This window comes from Hemibagrus wyckioides, linkage group LG08 (genome assembly GCF_019097595.1).
Source record: "Hemibagrus wyckioides isolate EC202008001 linkage group LG08, SWU_Hwy_1.0, whole genome shotgun sequence".
Classification (NCBI taxonomy): Eukaryota; Metazoa; Chordata; class Actinopteri; order Siluriformes; family Bagridae; genus Hemibagrus; species Hemibagrus wyckioides.
The window spans coordinates 21230179-21253391 of NC_080717.1; the positions used below are offsets into that span (position 1 = coordinate 21230179).

Here is a 23213-nt window from a genome sequence, read left to right on the forward strand (position 1 = left end):
TATATGTGATGACATTTCCTCATTCTGTTTGGACATGAAACCAGTGATGATTTGATTCCATGAGTAACATGTCATTATTTCAAGCAAATTTCCTTCATATTTTTACAGCCTCAAGGAAAACAAGTAACCGTTTTCAGGATATTCTATTATTCTCTTTTATTTTACATTATTATTTTATGGCCTTCTCATTCATGTCTGGGTGCTCTGGAAGTTTACAAAAAAAAAAAACCCATGAAGTTTCATGATGCTTAAAATAGACACTTTTTCTTCTCCTGTTTCATGGCGTTCAGGGTCTGCTAGGAACATTGACAATATCTGTGTTCTCAGAGAGGCGCTTAAGACACTTCAGACACACACTGCTGAGTTCAATAAAGCCCAGTGCTGCATTTCAGGCCTCGAGAGGGAGATAGAATAGAAGACACTTTGAAATCAGCTACCCCATCTGGACGAGAGAAAAGAAGGGAAGAAAACAGACGAATGGTCTGCAATGTTCTCTGCTACCCCCTATTTCTTGCAGTCACCCCTGCCGGGAAGTGAGCTGAAGGTGATACAGTGCTCTGCCTTTAGTGGCCATGTCGTAGCAGACGGCTCAGATTTACGATGCATCTGCTCTTATTGTGTTCTGTGATTAAGTGCAGGGTCTCTGTGGGAAAGCCCCGCATTAACTCTACTGTAGAATCAATATTCCTTATTCACTGCATAGGCAGTTAGACTGGTCAGGGCTCTTAGGCTTAATGAATGTATTTAAGAAGAGCAATATTCTGATTTGATATATAAGCTTCATGTCTTGGAGAATGGTTTGCATAGGCTTGCATAGATGTCTATTCTCTAGATGACCTTTATTCTTTGTGTGCAATGCAGTGGTTATTCTGAGGGGGTCACCCAAAAAGTTTAGCTTTGTAAAATGTATGCATGTGAATAACCACCCAATAAGCACTATCATCCGTGTGCGCGTGTGCGTCAGCAACCCCGGAGCCAAATTAAATGCAGCAGTCTCATTGACCTCTGCAGTAAATTCAGAAGAATGAAAGAATGTAGGAATTCTGCACTTTTACAAACTCGCAGTGCATAAAATGGAGAAGTTCCCAAAAAAGAGGAGGATTTTTGGCATCATTGCTCAGCTTTTAGGGAAATTATTCTCCCCTAAAACATATTCTGACATCTTTATCATATTAAAGTTGCGCAGGTTTCTGGCTTAAATACAGACTGCATAATTGGAAGTTTATGAGGAAAGCTAAGTGTAGTATATTGGTGAACTGTGTTACATCAGTGTAACCTTTTTGTTAGATTTCACCATTATGAAAAAAAAGAAAAGAAAAATCTCACCATGGTTTCTGATACTTCTGCAGTTCAGACCATCAGCACTGCCTGAATGCATTCAGCAAGATTCTTTAAATTCTATTGGATCATCCAATCTAGCTACAAGACAAGCATTCTAAAGCTATGTTCACACATGCAGTGATTTTTATCAGCAAGTCGCCAGTAGGCATTCATACTACTGGTTGCCATAGTATCGGTGGATGGCGCAACTAGCTTTCCACTTGAAATCAGTTTGCCTTTGTGTTTGTATATAAAATGCACCAGTGTATGGAGTATATGTATCGTATCTCATGAGATGGAGGAGAAGCAGTGTGTGCTTCGCTCCCATTGGTAGTCGCTGCACCAAGTCGCTCTATATTTGTGTACTAAAACTTTTCTCAACCCGTCACGTGTCCGAACAATGATCTCCGGTTTACTTTGTCGCTGTGAGTCGCTGTATGTGTGAACATAGCATGAGACAGCTGGTCAAATCAGTTCATATTAATAATGAACACAAATTTTGGTCTAATTTTTGACTAATTAAATTGTGTGGATATTGCAATGCAAATTAATATTCAGATATTCGATATATATTTTTATCATTACATACTAGCTCACAAGCAGTTAACTAGCCGACTTATGATTTACTCAAGCACAAGTAAACAAAAAAAAAATTTTGGCACAATATACATAACTTAAGAGCACAAATAAACTTTTCATGGCCTCTCCACAGTGCAATAAATCACAGTGCATTTGAACATTAGCAACAAGCAACGTCAGTAAACACAAACCACTAAGCGAATTTAGTGTTCTGATACTGTTTTTGAACCAGTGTTTCTTCTTTGGACTCCGAAACAGCCCGAGGTTCAGACAAGCAGTGGTATTTCCCAAATGTAGCCTCAGCACAGCATAAACAGTCAAGTGAGTGCAAGGGGTTGGGCTTAGATAGAAAGAGGACATGGCGTGTGTATAAATATTCATGGATCCTGGCATTCTTTTATGTGCGTATATATATGTGTAGAAATGTTCCGAGTTGATTTTGATGGATTAAGTGATGTGTTCTGGGGTAATTTAAGAAGAAAATAAAAGTAAAGCTGTGATAAACTTGCACACTTGATGCTAGGCCAGACTGAAACTGCAGCATGGAACAGTCTAGAAGCTCATGAGATTTCTGAATGGTCAAACAAGGACAATCTGAGCCACTACTGTGACACCTGCCCTTCTGAAAATGTGTTTATTGACATGGACTAAAATGGGTCTTCCCACTCCCAGACTCCCTCCACAGGTCTTTCTTTAAATCCCACGGTGATCTTCACATCATCAAGCAGAACTACTTTGCCTGTGGGCTGTGCTCTTGTTCTAATTTGGTGTTTCTCTGCTCCCTCTCTCTCTCTCTCTCTCTCTCTCTCTCGCTCACTCTCTCTATCTCTCTCTCCTCCCTTTCTCCTTTCCTCTCTCTCTGCGTGTTATGTGTTTGGTCCTCTCCCTTGCCTCTTCTCCTTTCCTCTCCTCTCCTCTTGTTCCCTTCTTCTCCCTTTTGTGGGTTTGTTGTCCCTTCATCAGGTGTCCAAATGACTATAATGGTGATCGCTGTGAAACCTCCGTTATGGCCAATTTCTACGGTATGTCCATTTCGTCTTCCTGTCCGTCTGTCTGTCTGTCTGACTGACTGTCTGTCTGTCTGTCTGTCTGTCTGTCTGTGTGCCTGTCTGTCTGTCTGTCTGTCTGTCTGCTTAAAGCTGCATGCTGCTTATGAGGTGAATGCACGATGTCTTTGTGCTTCTCTGTGTCCTTTCACTCCTTAGTGTGTCTCCATTCTGTTGTTTTGTTGATTTGACTCATAAGGTACATGTAAAATGCACATGAGATTAGATGAGAACTGAAGTGACAGGTCCCCCCCCCCAATGATTCAAATTAATTGTGGAAGATCCTTAAACTGTAGCACAGTAGAAGAGAGATCATTATAATGCATGTATAGCAAGCTTTACAATAGAATGACAGCATTTTCTCTTTTCATGCCATGTTCGGAAGAAGACATTTTGTGCATCAGAAGGAGTTTGTCTGGAGCTGGTTGATAGAGCATAAAAGTTTTTTTGTTGCTTGATACAGAATAAAACAAGTTACATGTGGTTTTGAGAATCTATATGAAATCTAATCCTATTAACATGGGAATGGTGTAATGTACTGTGTGTTATGAGGCCAAAGGCATGATGCATGACCTCTAACCTTTAACAACCAGCATATCTGATTAATAACACTCACCGATTAGACCCGTCCTAAGATAATCGAAAGAATCTTGCATGCTGTTGGGCTACACAAAACCTCCACATTAGAAATAAGAGTATTACTTAAGATGGGTAGCATTTTGTGAATAGCAAGTGAATGTAAACAAATGTACTCATTATATTGTTTACCTAAAAATGAATAGAAGTCATATTCTCCATGTCTTCACTCATCTGTACTCAATTGTGTCTTTTGTGTTAGAGAGTAACGGTTCTTTTCTTTCTCTCTTTTTTTTTTGACAAAAAACGTTTTATTCTACATTTACTAAAACCGCAGGTAGTTAGTAAATAGAAGTCCTTTTTGTGTCTATCTGTGTGTCTGCATGCATCTGTGCACTTAAATATTATAATAATTTGCTTTTTTTAATTGGGAAAATGGAGTTGGCCACAGTATGTCTGCATTGTCTGTCTGTTACTGGAACTTACACCCCTTCACGTCAGTGTCTTGAAGCAAACAGAAACATAACAATTTAGCATTTTTGACCCATCGAACTGAACAAGTGGACATCTTTATCTGAAACCTGTTTTTTCTTTTTTTTCTTTCTTTACATTGTCAACTTTCTGCATTGGCAGAGCATCTTGGAATTGAAATTATGGGTATGGAACTATTATTTGTTTGACTCTTAGTTTTAAGGCGTATATAAGGTCACATCAGTCTCTTTTCTCTGTGCCATATCAAAATACCTGCAGTGATCCATTAAAGTACTGATGAAGACACAGTCGATTGAAGCACAATAAACTGTACCATGCAAATACTGTAATATGTCCATTTATGTAGATATATAGTAAGAGCTTAAGTCAAATATAGATTTTTTTTTCAATTTAAAGTACATCAGTGAAAACATGAGCTCTACTCTTCTGTCTACTGTCTGCTACAAGACTTTATTAGCCACGAAAATCTAATAGATTAATGTAGCCAAAAGTAGAACATTATAATTGTGGGCAAATAAGAACATGAAGTTGACTAAGAACTAAATAAAAGACTAACCAGAATGACAGATATTTAGATATTAACAAGCTTCCTGAATAGTATTAAGTTTTATTTCTCTGTGTTATTCACTTCCTGTAACAAGCATGCAATGCGATATCAGATGAAGTTTCAGCATTTGACCTGGGCACCGCGTCGCCCCCACCCCCAACCCCCCCACCCCACCCCCTACATCATCTCTCCTCCTTTTGTCACACTCATCCCCCTCACTTCCCTCACTGCTGTCGGTCACTTCCCTCTCCTCAACGCTCTCGTCCTCTCTTGTTCTCCCTTTCCATGTTCTGTGTGTTCTCCTTTGTCATTGTGGTCATCGCCTGCCCTCTGGGGCCTCAAGTTTAACGCCAGACCAAAACAAATGTCTTCAAGGCACCTTTGTAGAGGGTCTTCATAAAGCCTATTGCTTTCCTTACCAATGCCAGATGCTAGAAAATGCACGTCAGTGTCATATAGAAAAATATCTGACCATGAAAAAAAATAAAAATAGATTTTGCCGCATTAGTCGGTTTGATACAGCACAACACAGTTTTATGAACAACCCTCTTTGTGTGCATCATAAAAATGCTGTTTGTGTGTTTTAACCCTACTTTACAGGCATGTACTGTGAGAAAAAAAAATATTAAAGCTTATACTGCTTTATCTTCCATTTATCTTTCACTAATGATGTCTGTAGGCCAGTGTATTATTGGGACTGCAGGAGAGGCAGAGTCCTCCGCTTATGAACACTTCCCAGAGAAATTGCAATGTTATTGTTTTCTAAGTTTGGCAGTTATTGTTTTCTAAGTTTAGTGCCATTACGCAAGGATCCTAAAACTTTTAGACTGTTTTAGCACAATCGGCTCTGAAAATGCAAGAAACCTGCCACAGAGTTTTAAAAATTTGTTTTCTTATAGCGTGGTTAAAAGATCACCCTGGGGTCCCAATGAACTCATAGAGTTGTTTGTCATTTATCGGTTCATGTTTATTCCAAAAGTGTAAATGGTTGAATTATTATTATTATTTAATCTTACATAGAGTAATCAGTCTAGGTTAATCAGATCAAACTAAAGCATTTTATAACATGTCTGCTACTGATTCACTGTCCGTGTGTGTGTGTGTGTGTGTGTGTGTTTGCTTGTTATTCACACTTATTCAGAGGCAGAAAAACTGTACCAAAAGCGGGTCCTGACAATAACAGGCATTTGCGTGGCTCTGCTGGTGGTTGGCATCGTGTGTGTTGTTGCATACTGCAAAACCAAGTAAGTCCAGAGAAGAAAGCTTTTCACTTCTGAAAGTGGTGGGTCTAATACTGGAAAACTGAACTTAGTATAACCTTCATACTTGATCGTCTGGATATTAGAGCAAACAGATGCGGCCTATATCTGTAAAACATGATCATATCTGTGATATTAAACTATTTGAAGCCAACTAAAGTGCCATTTTGGAAAGATTTCGTATTGTGGAAAAATCCTACAGACCTTTTGGCCATAGCAATTTTAGAACTATAACCCTGTTATGCTATTTTGAATATCAGGTGCATTATCATAATTATTGGAGCTATTAGAGATTTTTATTCCTGATCTGTTCAGTCACAGAGCTAAAAGCACCTCCATTGTGCTGACTAACATATTAACAGCGCTTTCCCTCATTTTAGAAAAATCACACTTGGCATTCTTCATATTTGTTTGTAAATGATTGAGTTTTAAAGTATACTCTAAGAGCTTTCGCAATAGTAGGTAGTAGATACCACTGTAACACTCTTTACAAAATAGTACTGGTTTTTTTTGGCAAGGGCCTCATTTTGCTAACCTCGGCTGCATGGTTCTCTATGAGCTCTATGAGTATGAAACTTTACTGAAGTTGAATCAGTAAACATCAATGATTATGAATGGATATTATAGATTTTTCTCCTCCTCTGTTCTGATAATATAATCCTCTTTAGATCTTTTTATTGATGAAGAAACGATCCAGATCATTGTTCCAGGAAAAAAAAAAAAAGGCTTAGTTATGAGTGAAATAATATCTCTGCAGGAAACAAAGGAAGAAGATGCAAAGCCATTTGCACCAGAACATGTGTGTAGAACACCCTAATCGTATGCTGGCCAATGGACCCAACCACCCAGGGCCTGGTCCCGGCCCGGAGGAGATCCCTATGGTCGATGTAAGTGTGAATCATTACTTCAGATCTTCAAATTGGATGGGAATTTTTCTACTAAATCAAATCTAATCTAATTGCATACTACAAAACCTCAGGGGACTTGCAAAAGTGTTCTATAGTCATATTTTCCTAAAACCGCTTTACTTAAGGTGCAGCATTGATATATGATGGTCTACATGTTAATTAATCGTAATCATGATAAAAACCCAAAACGTATTTGAGTCATCCTCCACATAAGAGACAATCACAAAGCTAAAGTGAAACGGATTATTCAGGCAGGTATTACTGTATGACTGGGTTTCCATTTTATCCATTAGGATTGGGGTGACCTTGATAACTCCAGCACCTTCACATTACAAAAGCAAAATAATCAGTAGATGTGTATATGCAAAGGTGGAAATGATGTCATTTTACAGGAAAATGTCTTGTAAGATACTGGGGAAAAAAATGTGTACACTTTTCAAAAGATTATAATGGTTGTAATTTCTCACACTAATCAAACTTAAGCCACTGATATTTCCACTACTGTCCCAGTCCTTATGTTTTATCACTACTACCTGAGTTTGCTTTGTCCTGTTTGAGATATAAAAGAAATTTGGCTCCTAGTTATGCATCTCTGAGTATATTTTGATAGCCAGACACAGTGCATATGTTCTTTATGAGGCTGTAGCACGTACAACTCTTATGTCAAAAATCCATATCTCATCTCACATCGGTCTGTGTTGCAGTATATCTCTAAGAATGCCCCAGCCACCGAGCGAGTGATACGACATGGAACAGAGACATCGGGCAACTTCTCGGGCAGCCGGATGTCCTCGCGGTCCCACCACTCCTCTACTGCCACCCACGCTTCCAGTCACCGGTATAGACCCTGCCTATCTAACAGTATCAACTCTCTCTCCCTATTTATCCATTCTGCAGGTCCCTCGTACATACCTCAGACATACATCCACCCACATCACAACTTCACCATCTGTCTCCTCTCCCTATTTTCTCTATCTACAGGAAGTCCACTACTAAGAAGCTTTACCATAAATTATGAAAACTAAAGCAATGGTGTACAACTATTTCTCAAACAAGGTTGTATTATGTTTTACGGATATATGCGGAGATGCTTAGCACAGATAACTGCATCATTAACAGGTGCTTAATTATGTCATTAAGAGGAATCGGTAGTTAAGGAAATACTACGGTCTCTTTTCAAAGCCATTGTTATAGCTATATGTGTATCACAGACAATAACTTCAACACATTTGTCTGTATTGAGAAAACACCATTTTCTAAAAACTAAGAAATCTGTATGCCTATATAATGCTCTATAAAGCCTTTAGAATGATGCAGACATAAGCTAATGTCTTCCTAATATATTTGTCGCTTAAATAATGTCATTCTGATTAAATATTACCTTCCCTATGGTTTTGTGATGTCCATGCACCAGAGCTACATAGTACATTTCTCTCTCAAATACATCTGAAATGAAAAATTATACAAATTTGGAAATTAGGTTCAAAAGAAATGCTGGAGTATTTATTTAATGCTGCATATTACAAGCATACATTTTTATATTTTATTGGAATATGCAGCACTGCAACAGAATTAATGATTAGCTATATTGGATATTGGGACAAATAGGATATTCAGATAAATTACAATTTCTCGTAAAGCTAAGCAATTACTTTGGGCTGCTACTGTGTATTCCCTTTTATCTTCCCTTTTTAACTCAGAAACATATCTCTAAGCTTCTTCTCGAATTACCCTGATGCTAAAATATCCTGAATCCCACAGGCATGAGGAGAGGACATGGAGTATGGAGAGGTCAGACAGCATGAACTCGAACTGCCACTCGGGGGCACTCTCTTCCTCAGTGGGCACCAGTAAATGCAGCAGTCCAGCATGTATGGCTCGGCATGCAGCACACCGTGGCTATTCTGAGCCTGCACGGAGCCCCCTGCAGTACGGAGACTCATTCGACTCTCTGCGGGACTCACCTCACAGCGACAGGTGATGGAAAGGGGAGGTGTGAACATGTAGAATAGGTACAATCCAAGAATAGGGTTATGAACAATTGATGACACGAATAAGACTATTTTACAGACTTAAAAATGTTTGCTTTTCGGGCCTGGAAAACATAAATGTGAACTTAAATTTGAAAATTGGGAATCAAACATGCCTTAGTCGTGTTTGGTTGAAATGAGCAAACAGATAAAAAAGTTTGTGTGTGTGAATGTAAGCATGATATTCCAGTCATACTTAAAAGTAGATTAATCCATCTCATCCTTCCATGTAAGTCAATTCTAATGTTTTTGCATGCTGTTAAAATCATAGTCAAAGCTGGGGTCCTATAAATCCCAGTTCATATATAGTCCATAAGTCAGAGTTAAGTCTTAATCCAGGACTCAAGTACTACATGACTAGTTTGAGTAAATCTATAGAGAGATGTGACCATCTAAAAAGAAATATGCCCTTCTTATCCCTTCCTATCCCTTCCCTTCCCTTCCCTTCCCTTCCCTTCCCTTCCCTTTCCTTTCCTTTCCTTTCCTTTCCTTTCCTTTCCTTTCCTTTTCATTCCATTCCATTCCATTCCATTCCATTCCATTCCATTCCTTCCCTTCCCTTCCCTTCCCTTCCCTTCCCTTCCCCATTCTTCTTCTTTCCCCCTTGCTTCCCTCTCCACTTCTTTCCTCTTCCTTCCCAGGTATGTGTCAGCACTGACCACGCCGGCCCGTCTGTCTCCAGTGGACTTCCACTCCTCCTCACTGCCCCAGCAGGTGCCTACCTTCCAGATCACGACACCCAATGCCAGCCATGCACTGTCCCTACCGCCGGCTGTAGGTTCCTACTCACCTGGCGATGATCAGCCACTCCTACGCCGGCCACGCCGTACACGTAACCCATACCACAGTGAGGGGACCGGCTCTCTCCCGTCTAGCCCATACCGCCTTGCGGACGATGAGGACTACGAGACAACACAGGAGTACATGTCGTCCCGCGAGCAGCCCAAAAAGAGTGGCAGCGGGCGACGCTGGCACAGGAGGTCACGCCTCAATGGACACGTTTCCCAGCGTGCCAAGGGGCCGAGAGACTACAGCTCGCAGAGTTGCCTGTCGGACAGCGAGTGGGAGGAGGAGGAGGAGGAGGATATGGGTGAGCTGGGGCATGGCGAGAGCACGCCTTTCCTCAGCATGCAGAACATGAGCATGAACAACGAGCCGGCCACCATCTACCGGCCCAATGACATGCGGACGTACAGCAGTACAGCACGCAGCACGTCACGCTCAAACACACACACAAACAAACTGTCACAGTCACGGTCCAAACCGGACAATGCACCCCTTTAAACAAAGAGCAGTGACGAGGACAGTGAAACAACATATCTAGGAGAGAGAGAGAAAAAATGATATATGCTATAGACCTGCACCTATAAGAAATATTTTTTATTTTATATAACAGACAGATATTCTAAACAAAGGAAATATTTATTTTCATTTCAGCAAAAATTGTCTACTAGCTAGCAGCAAAGACTTTTTTATAGGGGGGAATATTTATATGTAATTTCTGTTCTTTGGTTTACAGCATTACGAAGAAGAATCACGTGCCAATTTTTTCACAACTTAGAAATAGAATAATATTGTGGTGCCTTTTGCTGTATGCCGATGAGGGAGGTTCCGTTGAGTTTTTTGTAGCCTTTCTTAAAATGGACTCCTGGGTTTTATATAGACATGTTTTGTTTTTGTTTTTTTTTCTCGTTTTCTTTTTGATTTGTTTGTTCAGGATCTCCCCATTTGAACTGTGATCTAATTCTGACATCATGCAATATGGGAATCACTTTTATGTAAGATGTTTGTTTACATGAGTAGGGGTCCACATACTGGTCATTGTCCCAAGGCATATATACAATCACCATGGGCACGCTGTTTCCTGTTTGAGACAGGAAATGGTGTGTTTGTGTAGACATTCTAATGCTTTCTACACAATGCCCCCCCTCCCACACACACACACACACACACTGGTTATCACATATTGTTTGCAGGTCTGCAGGTGTTCATAGGGCATTGTACTAGGTCATGGTACCTGCCCCGGTGTTCAGGGTTTTCAAAATGGCAGTGTGTGTACGTCCAATGAATGTGTTTACTCTACTGTATGTAAGAGAAGGGGACTGTGTATGTATTTGTGTGTGTGTGTGTTTGAGTGTTGTGCTCTCTGTGTGTGCATGTGAATGCTAGGTTGAGTCTGTAGTCTGTCTGTATGTGTTTGGTTTTGTCGGTATGCACCTGCGTGTTGTGTGTTGAAGTGTAACAGGCACTAGTCTAAAGGTTTGGGTGTATGTTTGTATCTAAGTGTGCTCTCTCTGATGGGTTTTGTCATAGGGGAGCTCTGACACTCTGTTTCCATTATGTTGGCTTTGAAAGAACGATGAAAGACACACTGGTGACTTTGCCGCTACCCAGTGGCAAGATGAGCTCATTGCACTGTACCCTTCCTTCCATGTGTAGTGTTTGGCAGTGGTGCCGCCTGCAGATGAACCAATCCAGCCTGATTCTAGCCTACATAGACTGACATATCCCGTTAGCTCACACGCCCCTGTTCCTATGCCAGCAGCTTAAAGCCGCAATGTGTCTCAGGACTTTCCATCCAAAAACCCACATGATCCATACGCACTCCTCACTCTCAGATCTGATCCGACACTCTGAGAATGATACCACTGGCTATTTTTTGCTCATTTGTGAAACCTGTAGAAAGTCTGTGATGACCTGACATTTTAAAGTGCTTTTTCTGCTGCCCCCTTTGTCTCTTTGGTTGTGTTTTGTCTGTATGCAAGCTGCTGTTAGCAGTGCAGGTTCGGGCGTGCTACTTTAAGCGAACAGATTGTGAAATGACCTCTTTTTTAGTTTCTCACTTGCCCAAAACCCTTGAAAGCGCTCCATCCAGCAATGTTACACACCCAAAATTGCCCTATCCACACGCAAACACACCCACCTCCACGCCTGTATCCGCATAACATACACTGTGTCCTTGCATCCAAATACACTCCTACACACTCACCCAAAGCTTCTCCTGACTCATGGATTTCCTTCATTCCTTTCTCTCTCTCTTCTCTTGTTCTGTTCTTCCTCTGTCTGCCTGTCGAGGCTTCCCTTTTTCTGCATGTCCTAGTGGTTCTGGTAGATGGGTGCATGGTAAACGCAGCAACCGAGTTGTCTTCACACGGTGAAAGTGTACTTTTCATTTTGACATCCAGCAATAAACCCCCCTTTTTTTCATGCCCATTCTTGACTTGGAATATGCTAGAAATTTTTGCAAGTTTTCTCAGAAAATAGTACTTGTACAAAAATCAAACCACTTGTTCATATGGAAAAAAAATAAATCTTTATTCCTACCATTTTAAAAAAAAAAAAAAATTCCCAATTTGTCATATTTATGTAATGTTTCTTACTCATTTTCAGTGAAGTCTCACAGAATTTCTTCCTGCAAGCATTTAAAGAACGGTAGGTATTTCACTATTCTAAACTACTGCCAAAATATACATCCATAAAAGCCTGACATGTGTATTGTCACACAAGACATGACATTTTGTAACCCAAGGTTTGTTTTCTTTATCTGACAAGTTCCTTTCATGACAGAGCACAAGTAAAAAGAAAGGAATGCAGCATGACCAGAACAAGAGATCTTTTGACTGTTTTTGAATAAAAACTCCCTCAGCCATAGACCAAGTATTTCATAGAATTGACATGAAACATTACAAACAAAGCTTTTACGATATATACTGTATATATATATATATATATATATATATATATATATATATATATATATATATACACTGACAGGTGAAGTGAATAACACTGATTATCTCATCATGGCACCTGTTAGTGGGTGGGATATATTAGGCAGCAAGTGAACAGTTTGTCCTCAAAGTTGATGTGTTAGAAACAGGAAAAATGGGCATGTGTAAGGATTTGAGCGAGTTTGACAAGGGCCAAATTGTGATGGCTAGACGACTGGATCATCTCCAAAACTGCAGCTCTTGTGGGGTGCAGTGGGCCGATCCAACAGACGCTACCGTTGCTCAAATTGTTAATGCTGGTTCTGATAGAAAGGTGTCAGAATACACATAATATTAGGCAGGTGGTCATAAGGTTATGCCTGATTGGTGTGTGTGTGTGTGTATAAGAAAAACCATTTATTTTGCTAAGACTACATGCAAGCCTGGTATTTCCTTTCCTTTTATTTTATTTTATTTTATTTGCCATATGCCCATAAATAAAGAAAATATTACTTTTACAAAAAATAAAAAATAAAAATAAAGATGCTTGTGGGAGCAGCTTTTCTTTATTCTGCTGCCCCCTTTAGATGTCGCCACAGCCTATAAATGATATTTGACTTTCGATATCTGAACCCATGTTTCATTTGGCACAGGATTTACGCCAGAATCTCTTCCTGACGCACTCAGCAACCATGTCATCTCTTTTATTTTTCTTACAGTGAAAAGTGCCTACATTTGCATTATTCATTACGACAAGATAAATGTCAAATTGCATCGTCTCATTAATGATCGATACTGAAGGTAGGTCTAAACCTACTTTAATCATTTCTTTTTCCTCTGAACTGAGAGCAGCATCTCTATGCAATCAAACACCTTTTGACCAGTTCATGATAGAAAATAATAGATAGAGAATATTCATGAATTAGTCGCTAAAGTTATTCGAACCCTATGTAATCACTGTTAGTTTATAACCAAAGAGATTCTGTTATCTGATAACCTGCACCTATAGCCTTTATGTTATTCAGTGTAGTTAAACAGAAAATAATAATTTACTTATTTTATTTATTTATTTACTTATTTATTTTAAAAATAAGGAAAAATGAACATGCCACAAATTCACAAATTACACAACGTTTGGCAAGGTTTTCCGGTTTAGTAATCTGGGTTTGTGGCCACGCGCTTCTTTTCTGTTTTTTCTCAGACAGGGAGGTGTGTGTGCACGCGCTAACGTCGCGCGCTACTCGGACCGCCAGTCAGTTTGTGTATTATCTGAAAGCGTGTGTCAAATTCGCTTCGTTATTTCCTTGTTTTATTTTTAGCTCTCTTTTTTCCTGGTTGAAAAGACAGTAAACTCTGTTTTATTTTTGTTAAAGAAGACACCGGCAAGTTTAGACCACAGGAGTTTCACGAAAGGACCTCGGATTGTTTCTGCTAAAGGCACTTATATCTCGGTATGTATCTGTCTACCTACTGGTCAGCGTTTTTAACGTTGTGGTGTTTTATATATATATATATATATATATGTGTGTGTATATATTTATATAAAATATACCTATAAGACACTACAGTACACATGGTTTATAAGACAAAGGCTTTATCAGCATTGGATATTTCTGCCAGGGATTACTTTACATTTAGAAAAATAATTATTAGCCTCAGTGTCCTTAAGTTTTTCACTTTCTACAGACCAAACATTTGGTTGAACTGGACCTATTTATAGATCTGCTTGTTTCTGAGTTATTGAGGTTTACATTACATCTATCACTGTCAAACAGGGCAATTACTATAGCAACTCAATAATACACACACACACCTGTACACCTGCTCACTGATGACACGATCCAATCATCCAATCATCAGGCAGCAACACAGTGCAATAAAATCATGGCGATACAGGACAAGAGCTTGAGTTGATGCTATATTCTAACTGTCAGAGTTTGTATAATATGCTGATCATCGGTGACTTCCACATACAATAGGTTCTAGAGATTATAGAATGATGAGGGGAGGTGGTGGGGGGGGGCATATCCAGGATTTCTGAGAGCATAAATGCCTTGTTGATGGAAACAGACAGGAAGTAACTAAAATACCCAGTGTTTATAACCACAATGAGCCAAAAAGACAAAACGCATCAAACCTTGATATGGATGGGCTACAACAGCTGAAAACCACAAGCTCCACTCCTATCAGCCAAGAACATGAATCTGAGGTCACCGTGGGCACAGGATCATTGAAGCAGCGCAGTTGAAGTTTGGAACATTGCCTGGTCCTATTTCTAAGATTGTTGTGCATTTAAAAAAAAAAAAAAAAAAAACCCTGGAGAACAGCTTTTTTTTTAAATGGAATACTCAAACCATGCTGTTTGGCACCAACTATGCCACAATGAAAGATCACAATTTTTCCGATTCTAATATTTGTTGTGAGCATGGGCTGCATCTCTGGACCTTGTATGTGTATGACTGTATGCATTGTGCTTCTGCTACACAATTAGTTGCTTGGATAATTCTCGCATGAATGTGTAGGTTAACGGTTGACTGTTAGAAAGTGACTGTTGAGAATACAATACCCTTGATGATAAGGGATTGTATTTACCCTGTAGTAAGAAAGAATCACAAACTCCTGGGCTATGCAGCACAGATCCCTGGGGTTTTTCCCAGTCCCATTTTTGAGAACCATTGCATTCCATTTCTAGTGTTAGTGTTGGCTGTGTTGTGTCTTTCAGATGTTCTAGTGTGCTAAATCTCATTTCTGATTCAAAGAAACATAACCCAATCTTTAATTTGCCAATAAGTATATCTATAGCTACCTTTAAACCAGTGTTTGTAGCACATGTTGTTGTCTCCTGGCTCCTAATCAATAACACAATAACTGGTATCACTGTGGTAGGGGCTAGGCATGGGAGAAACTGTGATATATCTGGGTTCCTTGAGGACTGGTTTAGGGGGAAAAATGACAAATTAACCATTACATTAAAAACTTCTCTTTTTATGTTGCTCAAGGTAATGGCCAGTTGTCTGTGGAGATATCGGTGCCGGATCCTGTTCTGCATGTGTACACCATGTATACTACTTGGATGCCTTTTTATCTACATAATATTGGCTTTAAGTTTAGCCATGTCTCACACCTACCCAGCTAATATACAAATGCCTATCGTCCATCTGCCAGAGGGACGCTTTGTAGCCAAGGGGACCAATAATTCCAACACACTGGCCGCCTACCCAGCTCACCCGTTTTGGAAACTGGATCTGAACAAAGCTGCATTTTGGAACCTTATCCAACATGTGATGGACCGCGAGTATAACCCCATCCTTCAAGACTCAGTAAATATCTCTCGTAAAAATAGCATCACACAACTGAATCAATATGGATGTTTTCCGAACTATGAGGGGATATGGAAATTGTCAGATTATTTCACTCTACCACATCAAATGCAAAGGTTTATCATTTCTATGCACTGTAGAGACTACCCACTGCTCATTGACCAGCCAGCAGTGTGTGGCCAAAAAGAAGAGCATCCAATGTTACTGCTGGCCATTAAGTCACAGGTACCTAACTTTAAGAACAGACAAGCCATCAGGATGTCATGGGGGTATTCAGGTCTGCTGCGAGGGCAGGTGGGGAAAGGAGGAATCGTACGTAGACTTTTTCTCTTAGGCAAGATCGAAGAAGAATTCGATGAAGATGTTAAAAAGGAGAGTGATATGTATGGTGACATTTTAATGTGGGACTTTATGGACACCTTCTTTAACTTGACATTGAAGGACATCCTGTTCTGGAACTGGTTCTCCAAACATTGCCAGAATACCCGCTTTGTGTTCAAAGGTGACGATGATGTCTTTGTGAGGACGCCTGTTCTCCTGGATTACTTGGAGGACCAGGAAAAGCTTTACTTAAAAAAACATGGGCGCACCAAGAAAATGGATGATTTTCTCGTTGGGGACATTATCACCTCTGCTTTGCCTCTGCGCTTAGAGACCAATAAATATTTCATCCCTGAAAGTTTCTATAAAGGCTTGTACCCAACATATCCAGGCGGAGGAGGAGTAGTCTACTCTGGTGCCCTGGTTCCCAGACTTCTCCAGATGTCCAAGAGAGTTCATCTTTTCCCGATTGATGACGTTTACCTGGGGATGTGCCTACAAAGACTGGGGGTCATCCCCGTCAACCACCCGGCCTTCCTCACATTTGACTTTAATGAGGAAGAAGCGAAGCAGCCCTGTGCCCATCACACCATCCTGCTGGTCCACAAACGTAGTCCCTTAGAAATGTTAAAACTATGGACAGAGACTCTAATACCAAGTGACGAATGTAAAAACACAACCCTCAGAACTGGAGAGAAAGAATGAGAGATACTTTTTAGATGAACCTGCTTGTGTTACACAAAACTAGGAGTGACCTGACCTCCTTGGGAGGCAAAGACATTTCGGTTTAACAGGTTTTGAAGAGAGACATTGCTCCCCTGACTACTTTTCTGGGTATTGACTGCAAACACAGCTCACCGTCAGTCAACTATTCCTGATTGTGTGTTATGAAGCTGAATACCAAGAAGTCTAAACGGTAGAATAACTATGTATGTACATTTAAGTATTCAGACGGTAGAACGATAACGTTTGTCTAGCTTAGTCAGTGAAACCAAGACTCCTCTCTATGTAGTGTCTAAACATTTTGTGTAAACATAGAGAAACTTTATCTGCTAATGAAACTGTTTTAAAATGGCAATAGACACCTTATTTGTGCATATATTTATAAAATGTCACCATTTGACTGAATGCATTTTTCGAATACTCGGGGGGGGTAAAGGTTAACAGGAAAGAAAAGCTTATTTAAACAGACAACATACAAGATTTTCATATACCTGTGTATAAAAACCTCATGACGTAAAGTATGCATTTGTTTTTGTTTTTTTATGTTTGAATAAAAAAAAGAAATAAATAAATGTGATTATTATCTCTTCTTGGAACTTGATTTCAAATGCAGGAAGTTTTCCGTTAAACAAATGCTTGCAGAAGAGAAAGATCATTTGCATCAAACATGTTTACAAAATAGGAAATGTTTATTGCCATATTTACACAAATTATGATACTTTTTTTTTTTGTCAACATAACATCTTACTGAAACATATATAATCCTATATGCGTAGAGAATCGAAGATCTTTATATATTGGGTTATTTGTTTTTTTTTACATGTGGATTAAACCTGGTCCTGATCGAAGTTTCCAAATCAACTGACGATCTTTTTTCAGTCTGCATCTAAATTCTGATGTTTAACACATTTCCACCGCTTGTGACTTAGGGTAGGTGTATAGATGCTAATGACTACTTTTATAAAGTTGAACACACGATTAGATGTACAGAATTCACTAAAAGTTCATTCGTCTTTGTCCTCTTCTTCATCATCATCTTCATCTGAGTCTTCATCACTCTCGCTGTACTGCACAGTGGCTCGGTTTGTGTTAACGAAAAGGTCCTGTTCGTTCTCAGAATCACTGTTGTCGGTGTCATCCTCTTCCTCGTCTTGCTCTTTGCTTTTAGCCTCGTCTTTTTGTGCATCTTCCTGCATCTGCTCTCTTACTCCTCCTGCCTCGAATCCTTTAGGCCTGTGTGAAAATTCCGTATTCAGTACATTGCTAAAAATATTTTATATCAAATACTGTGTAAAGAATAATGTTACATTGTAAATGTGAGAAATGTTTTCTCACCAGATGCCAAGTTTCCTCAAATAGTGAATATGGTCCCTGTACAGAATGAAGTTGATCTCTCCTTTCACCTTGTCGCCTTCCTCGATAGGATCTACAATCACAAAATCACCTGCCGAAAACAACGGTGATGAAAAAGACCGTCAGTATTCCAAATCAAGAAAACCAGTGTAACAGAAACCAACGTATAGCCAGGTTTAAGCAAACCTCTTTTGATCCAGATGTTCTTGCGGAACTTTGTGGGCATGCTGAGCAGAAATCTCTCACCGCTCTCGGTCACAGCCTCATGGAGGTTATTGCCATTGCTTCCCAAGATCTGGAAGATACAAAATTATTCACAAGTTCAGGATAGCTCACAGATTTATAGCACTCCTGATATATGCCATTCTGCATTCGCTTACATACAGCACAGTTAGAATTACATCTAACCTGTTTGCAGGACGAATAAAGGGTGCAATATGGTGGGAGTGCCTTGTATGCTGCAGGTAGCTCATGCTGTGCTGCATGGCATGTCTCTTCATCTTAAGATTCCTTTATATTCAATGCACAGTGAATAAAATTCCATGACCATTTATAATACTAAAAAAACTATACAAGCAGAGTGAGGATGAGGAGCAATTCAAGTTCATACAGTACCGATGTCTGTGATTCTGCATTTACATGATACGCATACAGTAGGAGGATGTGCTAGTACAAATTAACAGCAGAGAGCTCAGTTCATGCAAGATGATGGATTAGTACCAAATGTTCCTAACAATGTCGACTGTGCAAATGTACTGCAAAGTGAACCATTAGAATGGGACCAGGGTATCAGGTTACCCGAGTCCTATTGCAAAGGTTTATCTAGTCTTTACGTTGCACAGGAGGTTGCGGTAAAGGCGGGGGAAAGGGTGACCTGGGAGCTGTTTGAATGACAAAGGTACTAGATAAACCAGAAACTCTGTGACAGAAACTAATTCAAAAGCTGTCCTTTTGTGAAGATGTGGACAGACCAGTAGCATTTTCCTAATGACATTGGGGTAAATGAGCAGGTTCTAGGTGAGAGGAGTCACTGATAATACTGAGGGATTTCTTAAAAGAAGTAGCTGGTTCAGGCTGGTTCCACTCTGACAATACGTCGGGCTCTTATCTACCTGTTGCAGTTCTCTCCTGTCAGCAGCAGTGCATAGCATAATATATTATTATATTATATTATATTATATTATATTATATTATATTATATTATATTATATTATATTATATTATATTATATTATATATTATATTATATTATATTATATTATATTATATTATATTATATTATATTATATTATATTATATTATATTATATTATATTATATATTATATTATATTATATATTATATTATATCATATTATATTATATTGCCAAAAGTATTCGCTCACCTGCCTTGACTCGCATATGAACTTAAGTGACATCCCATTCCTGATCCATAGGGTTCAATGTGACGTCGGTCCACCCTTTGCAGCTATAACAGCTTCAACTCTTCTGGGAAGGCTGTCCACAAGGTTTAGGAGTGTGTCTATGGGAATTTTTGACCATTCTTCCAGAAGTGCATTTGTGAGGTCACACACTGATGTTGGACGAGAAGGCCTGGCTCTCAGTCTCCGCTCTAATTCATCCCAAAGGTGTTCTATCGGGTTGAGGTCAGGACTCTGTGCAGGCCAGTCAAGTTCATCCACACCAGACTCTGTCATCCATGTCTTTATGGACCTTGCTTTGTGCACTGGTGCACAGTCATGTTGGAAGAGGAAGGGGCCAGCTCCAAACTGTTCCCACAAAGTTGGGAGCATGGAATTGTCCAAAATGTCTTGGTATGTTGAAGCATTCAGAGTTCCTTTCACTGGAACTAAGGGGCCAAGCCCAGCTCCTGAAAAACAACCCCACACCATAATCCCCCCTCCACCAAACTTTACACTTGGCACAATGCAGTCAGACAAGTACCGTTCTCCTGGCAACCGCCAAACCCAGACTCGTCCATCAGATTGCCAGATGGAGAAGCGCGATTCGTCACTCCAGAGAACGCGTCTCCACTGCTCTAGAGTCCAGTGGCGGCGTGCTTTACACCACTGCATCCGACGCTTTGCATTGCACTTGGTGATGTATGGCTTGGATGCAGCTGCTCAGCCATGGAAACCCATTCCATGAAGCTCTCTGCGCACTGTTCTTGAGCTAACCTGAAGGCCACATGAAGTTTGGAGGTCTGTAGCGATTGACTGCAGAAAGTTGGCGACCTCTTCGCACTATGCGCCTCAGCATCCGCTGACCCCGCTCCGTCAGTTTACGTGGCCTATCACTTCGTGGCTGAGTTGCTGTCGTTCCCAAACACTTCCACGTTCTTATAATACAGCTGACAGTTGACTGTGGAATATTTAGGAGTGAGGAAATTTCACGACTGGATTTGTTGCACAGGTGGCATCCTATCACAGTTCCACGCTGGAATTCACTGAGCTCCTGAGAGCGACCCATTCTTTCACAAATGTTTGTATGTCTGCATGCCTAGGTGCTTGATTTTATACACCTGTGGCCATGGAAGTGATTGGAACACCTGATTCTGATTATTTGGATGGGTGAGCGAATACTTTTGGCAATATAGTGTATATTATATTATATTATAATATAAACAGGTAGAAATAGTAGGCTGGCTCTTTTCAGCTCCCTTGTTGAGCCTCCTTCACAGTCTAGATTGTTTAGTGACAAGCTGAAGTCCTCAGGCACAGACATTCCCAGAAATTTGAATCTGGCCACTTTCTCCACCTCTATGCTGTTTATATAGCGGGTAACGTGACGATTCAGGATAAAATTTTCAAATTTGTTCATATCTTGAGAAACAAAACCAACAAATTTTACTATAAGTAAAGCAGAACTCACCCTCATAATCTGCTGTTTCTCATTAGGTGTGATGTAGTCCCCTAGAACTTCCTTGACAACATGCTTGCGCTTGGTTGCCTTTGACATCGCTGATCTCTGAAATCTTCCTTATCTGTAAGAACAGTATGTACTGAAAATCTGGTTTTCTCTAACAAATATTTAAACCAAACTTATGCATAGAGTCAGTGGTATACAACCATGTGTTGCGAATTTGATGTCTGTAGAACAAACATATTTCTTTATCTATTCCTTAAACACTTGTCATGTTGTCTGTTCCCTATTTACACCAAAGAGCTGCGTCTTTTTCGTACCGCAGTTCGTCTCTGATCTGAGGCCTTCAGCTAAATAATTAAACACACATGCATTAAGAAACCGCTGATGCTTTAAAAAATAATAATAAATTAATTAAATTTTTCCAGGTTTTCTGTTTGTTCCCCTGAAATACTTTACTAAGCCTGCATCTGGACTGTGATCCTCCAAATGATGAACCCTGTACTAGATAATGATAAACACAAATCATGCATGGAAAATGTCTCTAGTGTCAATTTTTACACATACACTGCATTGCCAAAAGTTTTCGGACACCCCTCCAAATCATTGAATTCAGGTGTTGGGTTTGGCCCCTTAGTTCCAGTGAAAGGAGCCCTTAATGCTTCAGCATACCAAGACATTTTGGACAACATTGTGTGAACAGTTTGCGGATGACCCCTTCCAACACCAGTGCACAAAGCAAGGTCCATAAAGACATGGATGAGCAAGTTTGGTGTGGAGGAACTTGACTGGCCTGCACCTCAACCTGATTGAACACATTTGGGATGAATTAGAGCGGAGTCAGGCCTTCTCGTCCAACATCAGTTCCTGACCTCACAAATGCGCTTCTAGAGGAATGGTCAAAAATTCCCATAAACACACTCCTAAACCTTGTGGAAAGCCTTCCCAGAAGAGTTGAAACAACTCCATATTAAATTCATGTGCATGTAAAGGCAGACATCAGTTTTTGCCTGGCTCGCAGTCTCCACTCTAACTGATAAATTTATCATTCAATTCAATGTCTTGGTATGAAGCTGAAGCATTAAGAGCTCCTTCCACTGGAACTAAGGGGCCAAGCCCAACCCCTGAAAAACAACAGCCGAATTCAATGAGTTGGCAATATAGTGTACACTGTGAAATAATAAGAGAGTTGAGAAAACAGGACCAATGACTGTACACATCCGTTGTTACAGCACTGGGTTACTGCTCAGCAGGTCATGAGCTCAGATCTGGATAAAACCAGTGTCCTGAAATGATGTGAATGTATTCAGTGTATATAATATATAAATATTTGGCAGTAACTGCAGTTCCTGCATCCTATACAGTTACACCATCACTGTACTGAGAATATGCGTTCATCCAAATATTGTGGTCCCTTTATAGACAGGGTGTCAGAAATTGTGAGAAACAGCACATGGCATCAATCGTAAATTGTGAAGCTTTATATATGGTACGTTTATTTAATATAAAATTTCAAGCGAAGGTTATTACATCCCTGCAGTTCAGCGTGCTGTGTAATGGGCAGAGTGTGCTAGAAAGCCTAGCTGCTCTGTTAGCCGGCTAGCCTATACTGGACTAGAATGACGTTAATTAGTTTTTCAGACTCATTAACATCGTAAAAGTCGCGATTTGTGGAAGCCACATACCTAGAAAATCTTCATTAAAACGTGAAATAATTCTGGATGTTGTTGTTTGGTACATCGATATAAAGTCCCACACGCTGAAAAACCGCTGAACGCGTCAGGCTCATGTGGAACTCACTTCCTGTTGCTTCCGCTTGTAGTACGTGAGGCATTGTGGGTAATGTAGTCATAATGTCGGCTAAACTGCAGCGGTTATTACAGTTGTGTGTGCAGGTTATTTTTTAGGCATGTTGTTGGTGCCACCTGATTATTCATTCATCTTCAGTAAACACACGCTTATTCATATCAAAGGACACGAGAAAAACCTTAAGGATCCAGACTCAGAAGGGGACTCATCCTCTTATATGTGACACTGGATAGTATACAGATGTAGAAGAGTCTGGAGACACATACTACTAACTGTGTCGAAAGGATCTTCAGTGTGAATACAGTGTCCTAGGGATATGCACAGTATTGTTGATTCTATCAACAGCTCTTATGTACAAATT

At 39.9% G+C, this 23213-nt stretch overlaps 3 protein-coding genes across 5 annotated transcripts in view; 2 read left to right on the forward strand and 1 right to left on the reverse strand.

Moving 5' to 3' along the window:
* nrg2b (neuregulin 2b) overlaps positions 1 to 12365 on the forward strand; it is a 53510-nt gene extending 41145 nt beyond the window's left edge. The window contains exons 5-11 of one of the 2 annotated variants that reach the window (XM_058396595.1): positions 2863 to 2921; positions 4155 to 4178; positions 5702 to 5804; positions 6577 to 6706; positions 7432 to 7565; positions 8489 to 8704; positions 9399 to 12365. In XM_058396595.1, the coding sequence (XP_058252578.1) occupies positions 2863 to 2921; positions 4155 to 4178; positions 5702 to 5804; positions 6577 to 6706; positions 7432 to 7565; positions 8489 to 8704; positions 9399 to 10041 (1309 nt within the window). In that variant the 3' untranslated portion in view covers positions 10042 to 12365. The remainder of the gene's footprint in view (positions 1 to 2862; positions 2922 to 4154; positions 4179 to 5701; positions 5805 to 6576; positions 6707 to 7431; positions 7566 to 8488; positions 8705 to 9398) is intronic. The other variant, XM_058396596.1, reaches the window with a different exon arrangement.
* A 609-nt stretch (positions 12366 to 12974) lies between these two features.
* Positions 12975 to 17783, forward strand: si:dkey-160o24.3 (N-acetyllactosaminide beta-1,3-N-acetylglucosaminyltransferase 2). Of its 2 annotated transcripts, none has more exons than XM_058396597.1 (3): positions 12975 to 13268; positions 13669 to 13918; positions 15467 to 17783. In XM_058396597.1, exon 3 carries the CDS (start codon positions 15470 to 15472, stop codon positions 16811 to 16813), a length of 1344 nt encoding a protein of 447 aa, XP_058252580.1. In that variant the 5' UTR covers positions 12975 to 13268; positions 13669 to 13918; positions 15467 to 15469; the 3' UTR covers positions 16814 to 17783. The 2 variants fall into 2 exon arrangements, with proteins under 2 accessions (XP_058252580.1, XP_058252581.1); XM_058396598.1 differs by having other exon boundaries at positions 13841 to 13918.
* On the reverse strand, positions 17603 to 22864 carry eif1ad (eukaryotic translation initiation factor 1A domain containing). Its single transcript, XM_058396601.1, has 5 exons — positions 22729 to 22864; positions 21053 to 21164; positions 18371 to 18479; positions 18167 to 18275; positions 17603 to 18064 (listed from the first exon to the last, which is right to left on the reverse strand). The coding sequence occupies exons 2-5, from the start codon at positions 21137 to 21139 to the stop codon at positions 17836 to 17838; spliced, it is 534 nt and encodes a 177-aa protein (XP_058252584.1). The 5' UTR covers positions 21140 to 21164; positions 22729 to 22864; the 3' UTR covers positions 17603 to 17835.
* Positions 22865 to 23213: the final 349 nt, after the last annotated feature.

Excerpts from the sequence above, each read along its gene's own strand:
- si:dkey-160o24.3 (XM_058396597.1), top strand. The coding sequence starts at position 15,470 with ATGGCCAGTTGTCTGTGGAGATATCGGTGCCGGATCCTGTTCTGCATG.
- eif1ad (XM_058396601.1), bottom strand. The coding sequence starts at position 21,139 with ATGTCAAAGGCAACCAAGCGCAAGCATGTTGTCAAGGAAGTTCTAGGG. Across the intron at positions 18,276-18,370 it reads GAACATCTGGATCAAAAGAG|GTGATTTTGTGATTGTAGAT; the intron begins GTTTGCTTAAAC and ends TGTTTTCGGCAG. Across the intron at positions 18,065-18,166 it reads TTGAGGAAACTTGGCATCTG|GCCTAAAGGATTCGAGGCAG; the intron begins GTGAGAAAACAT and ends ATTTTCACACAG.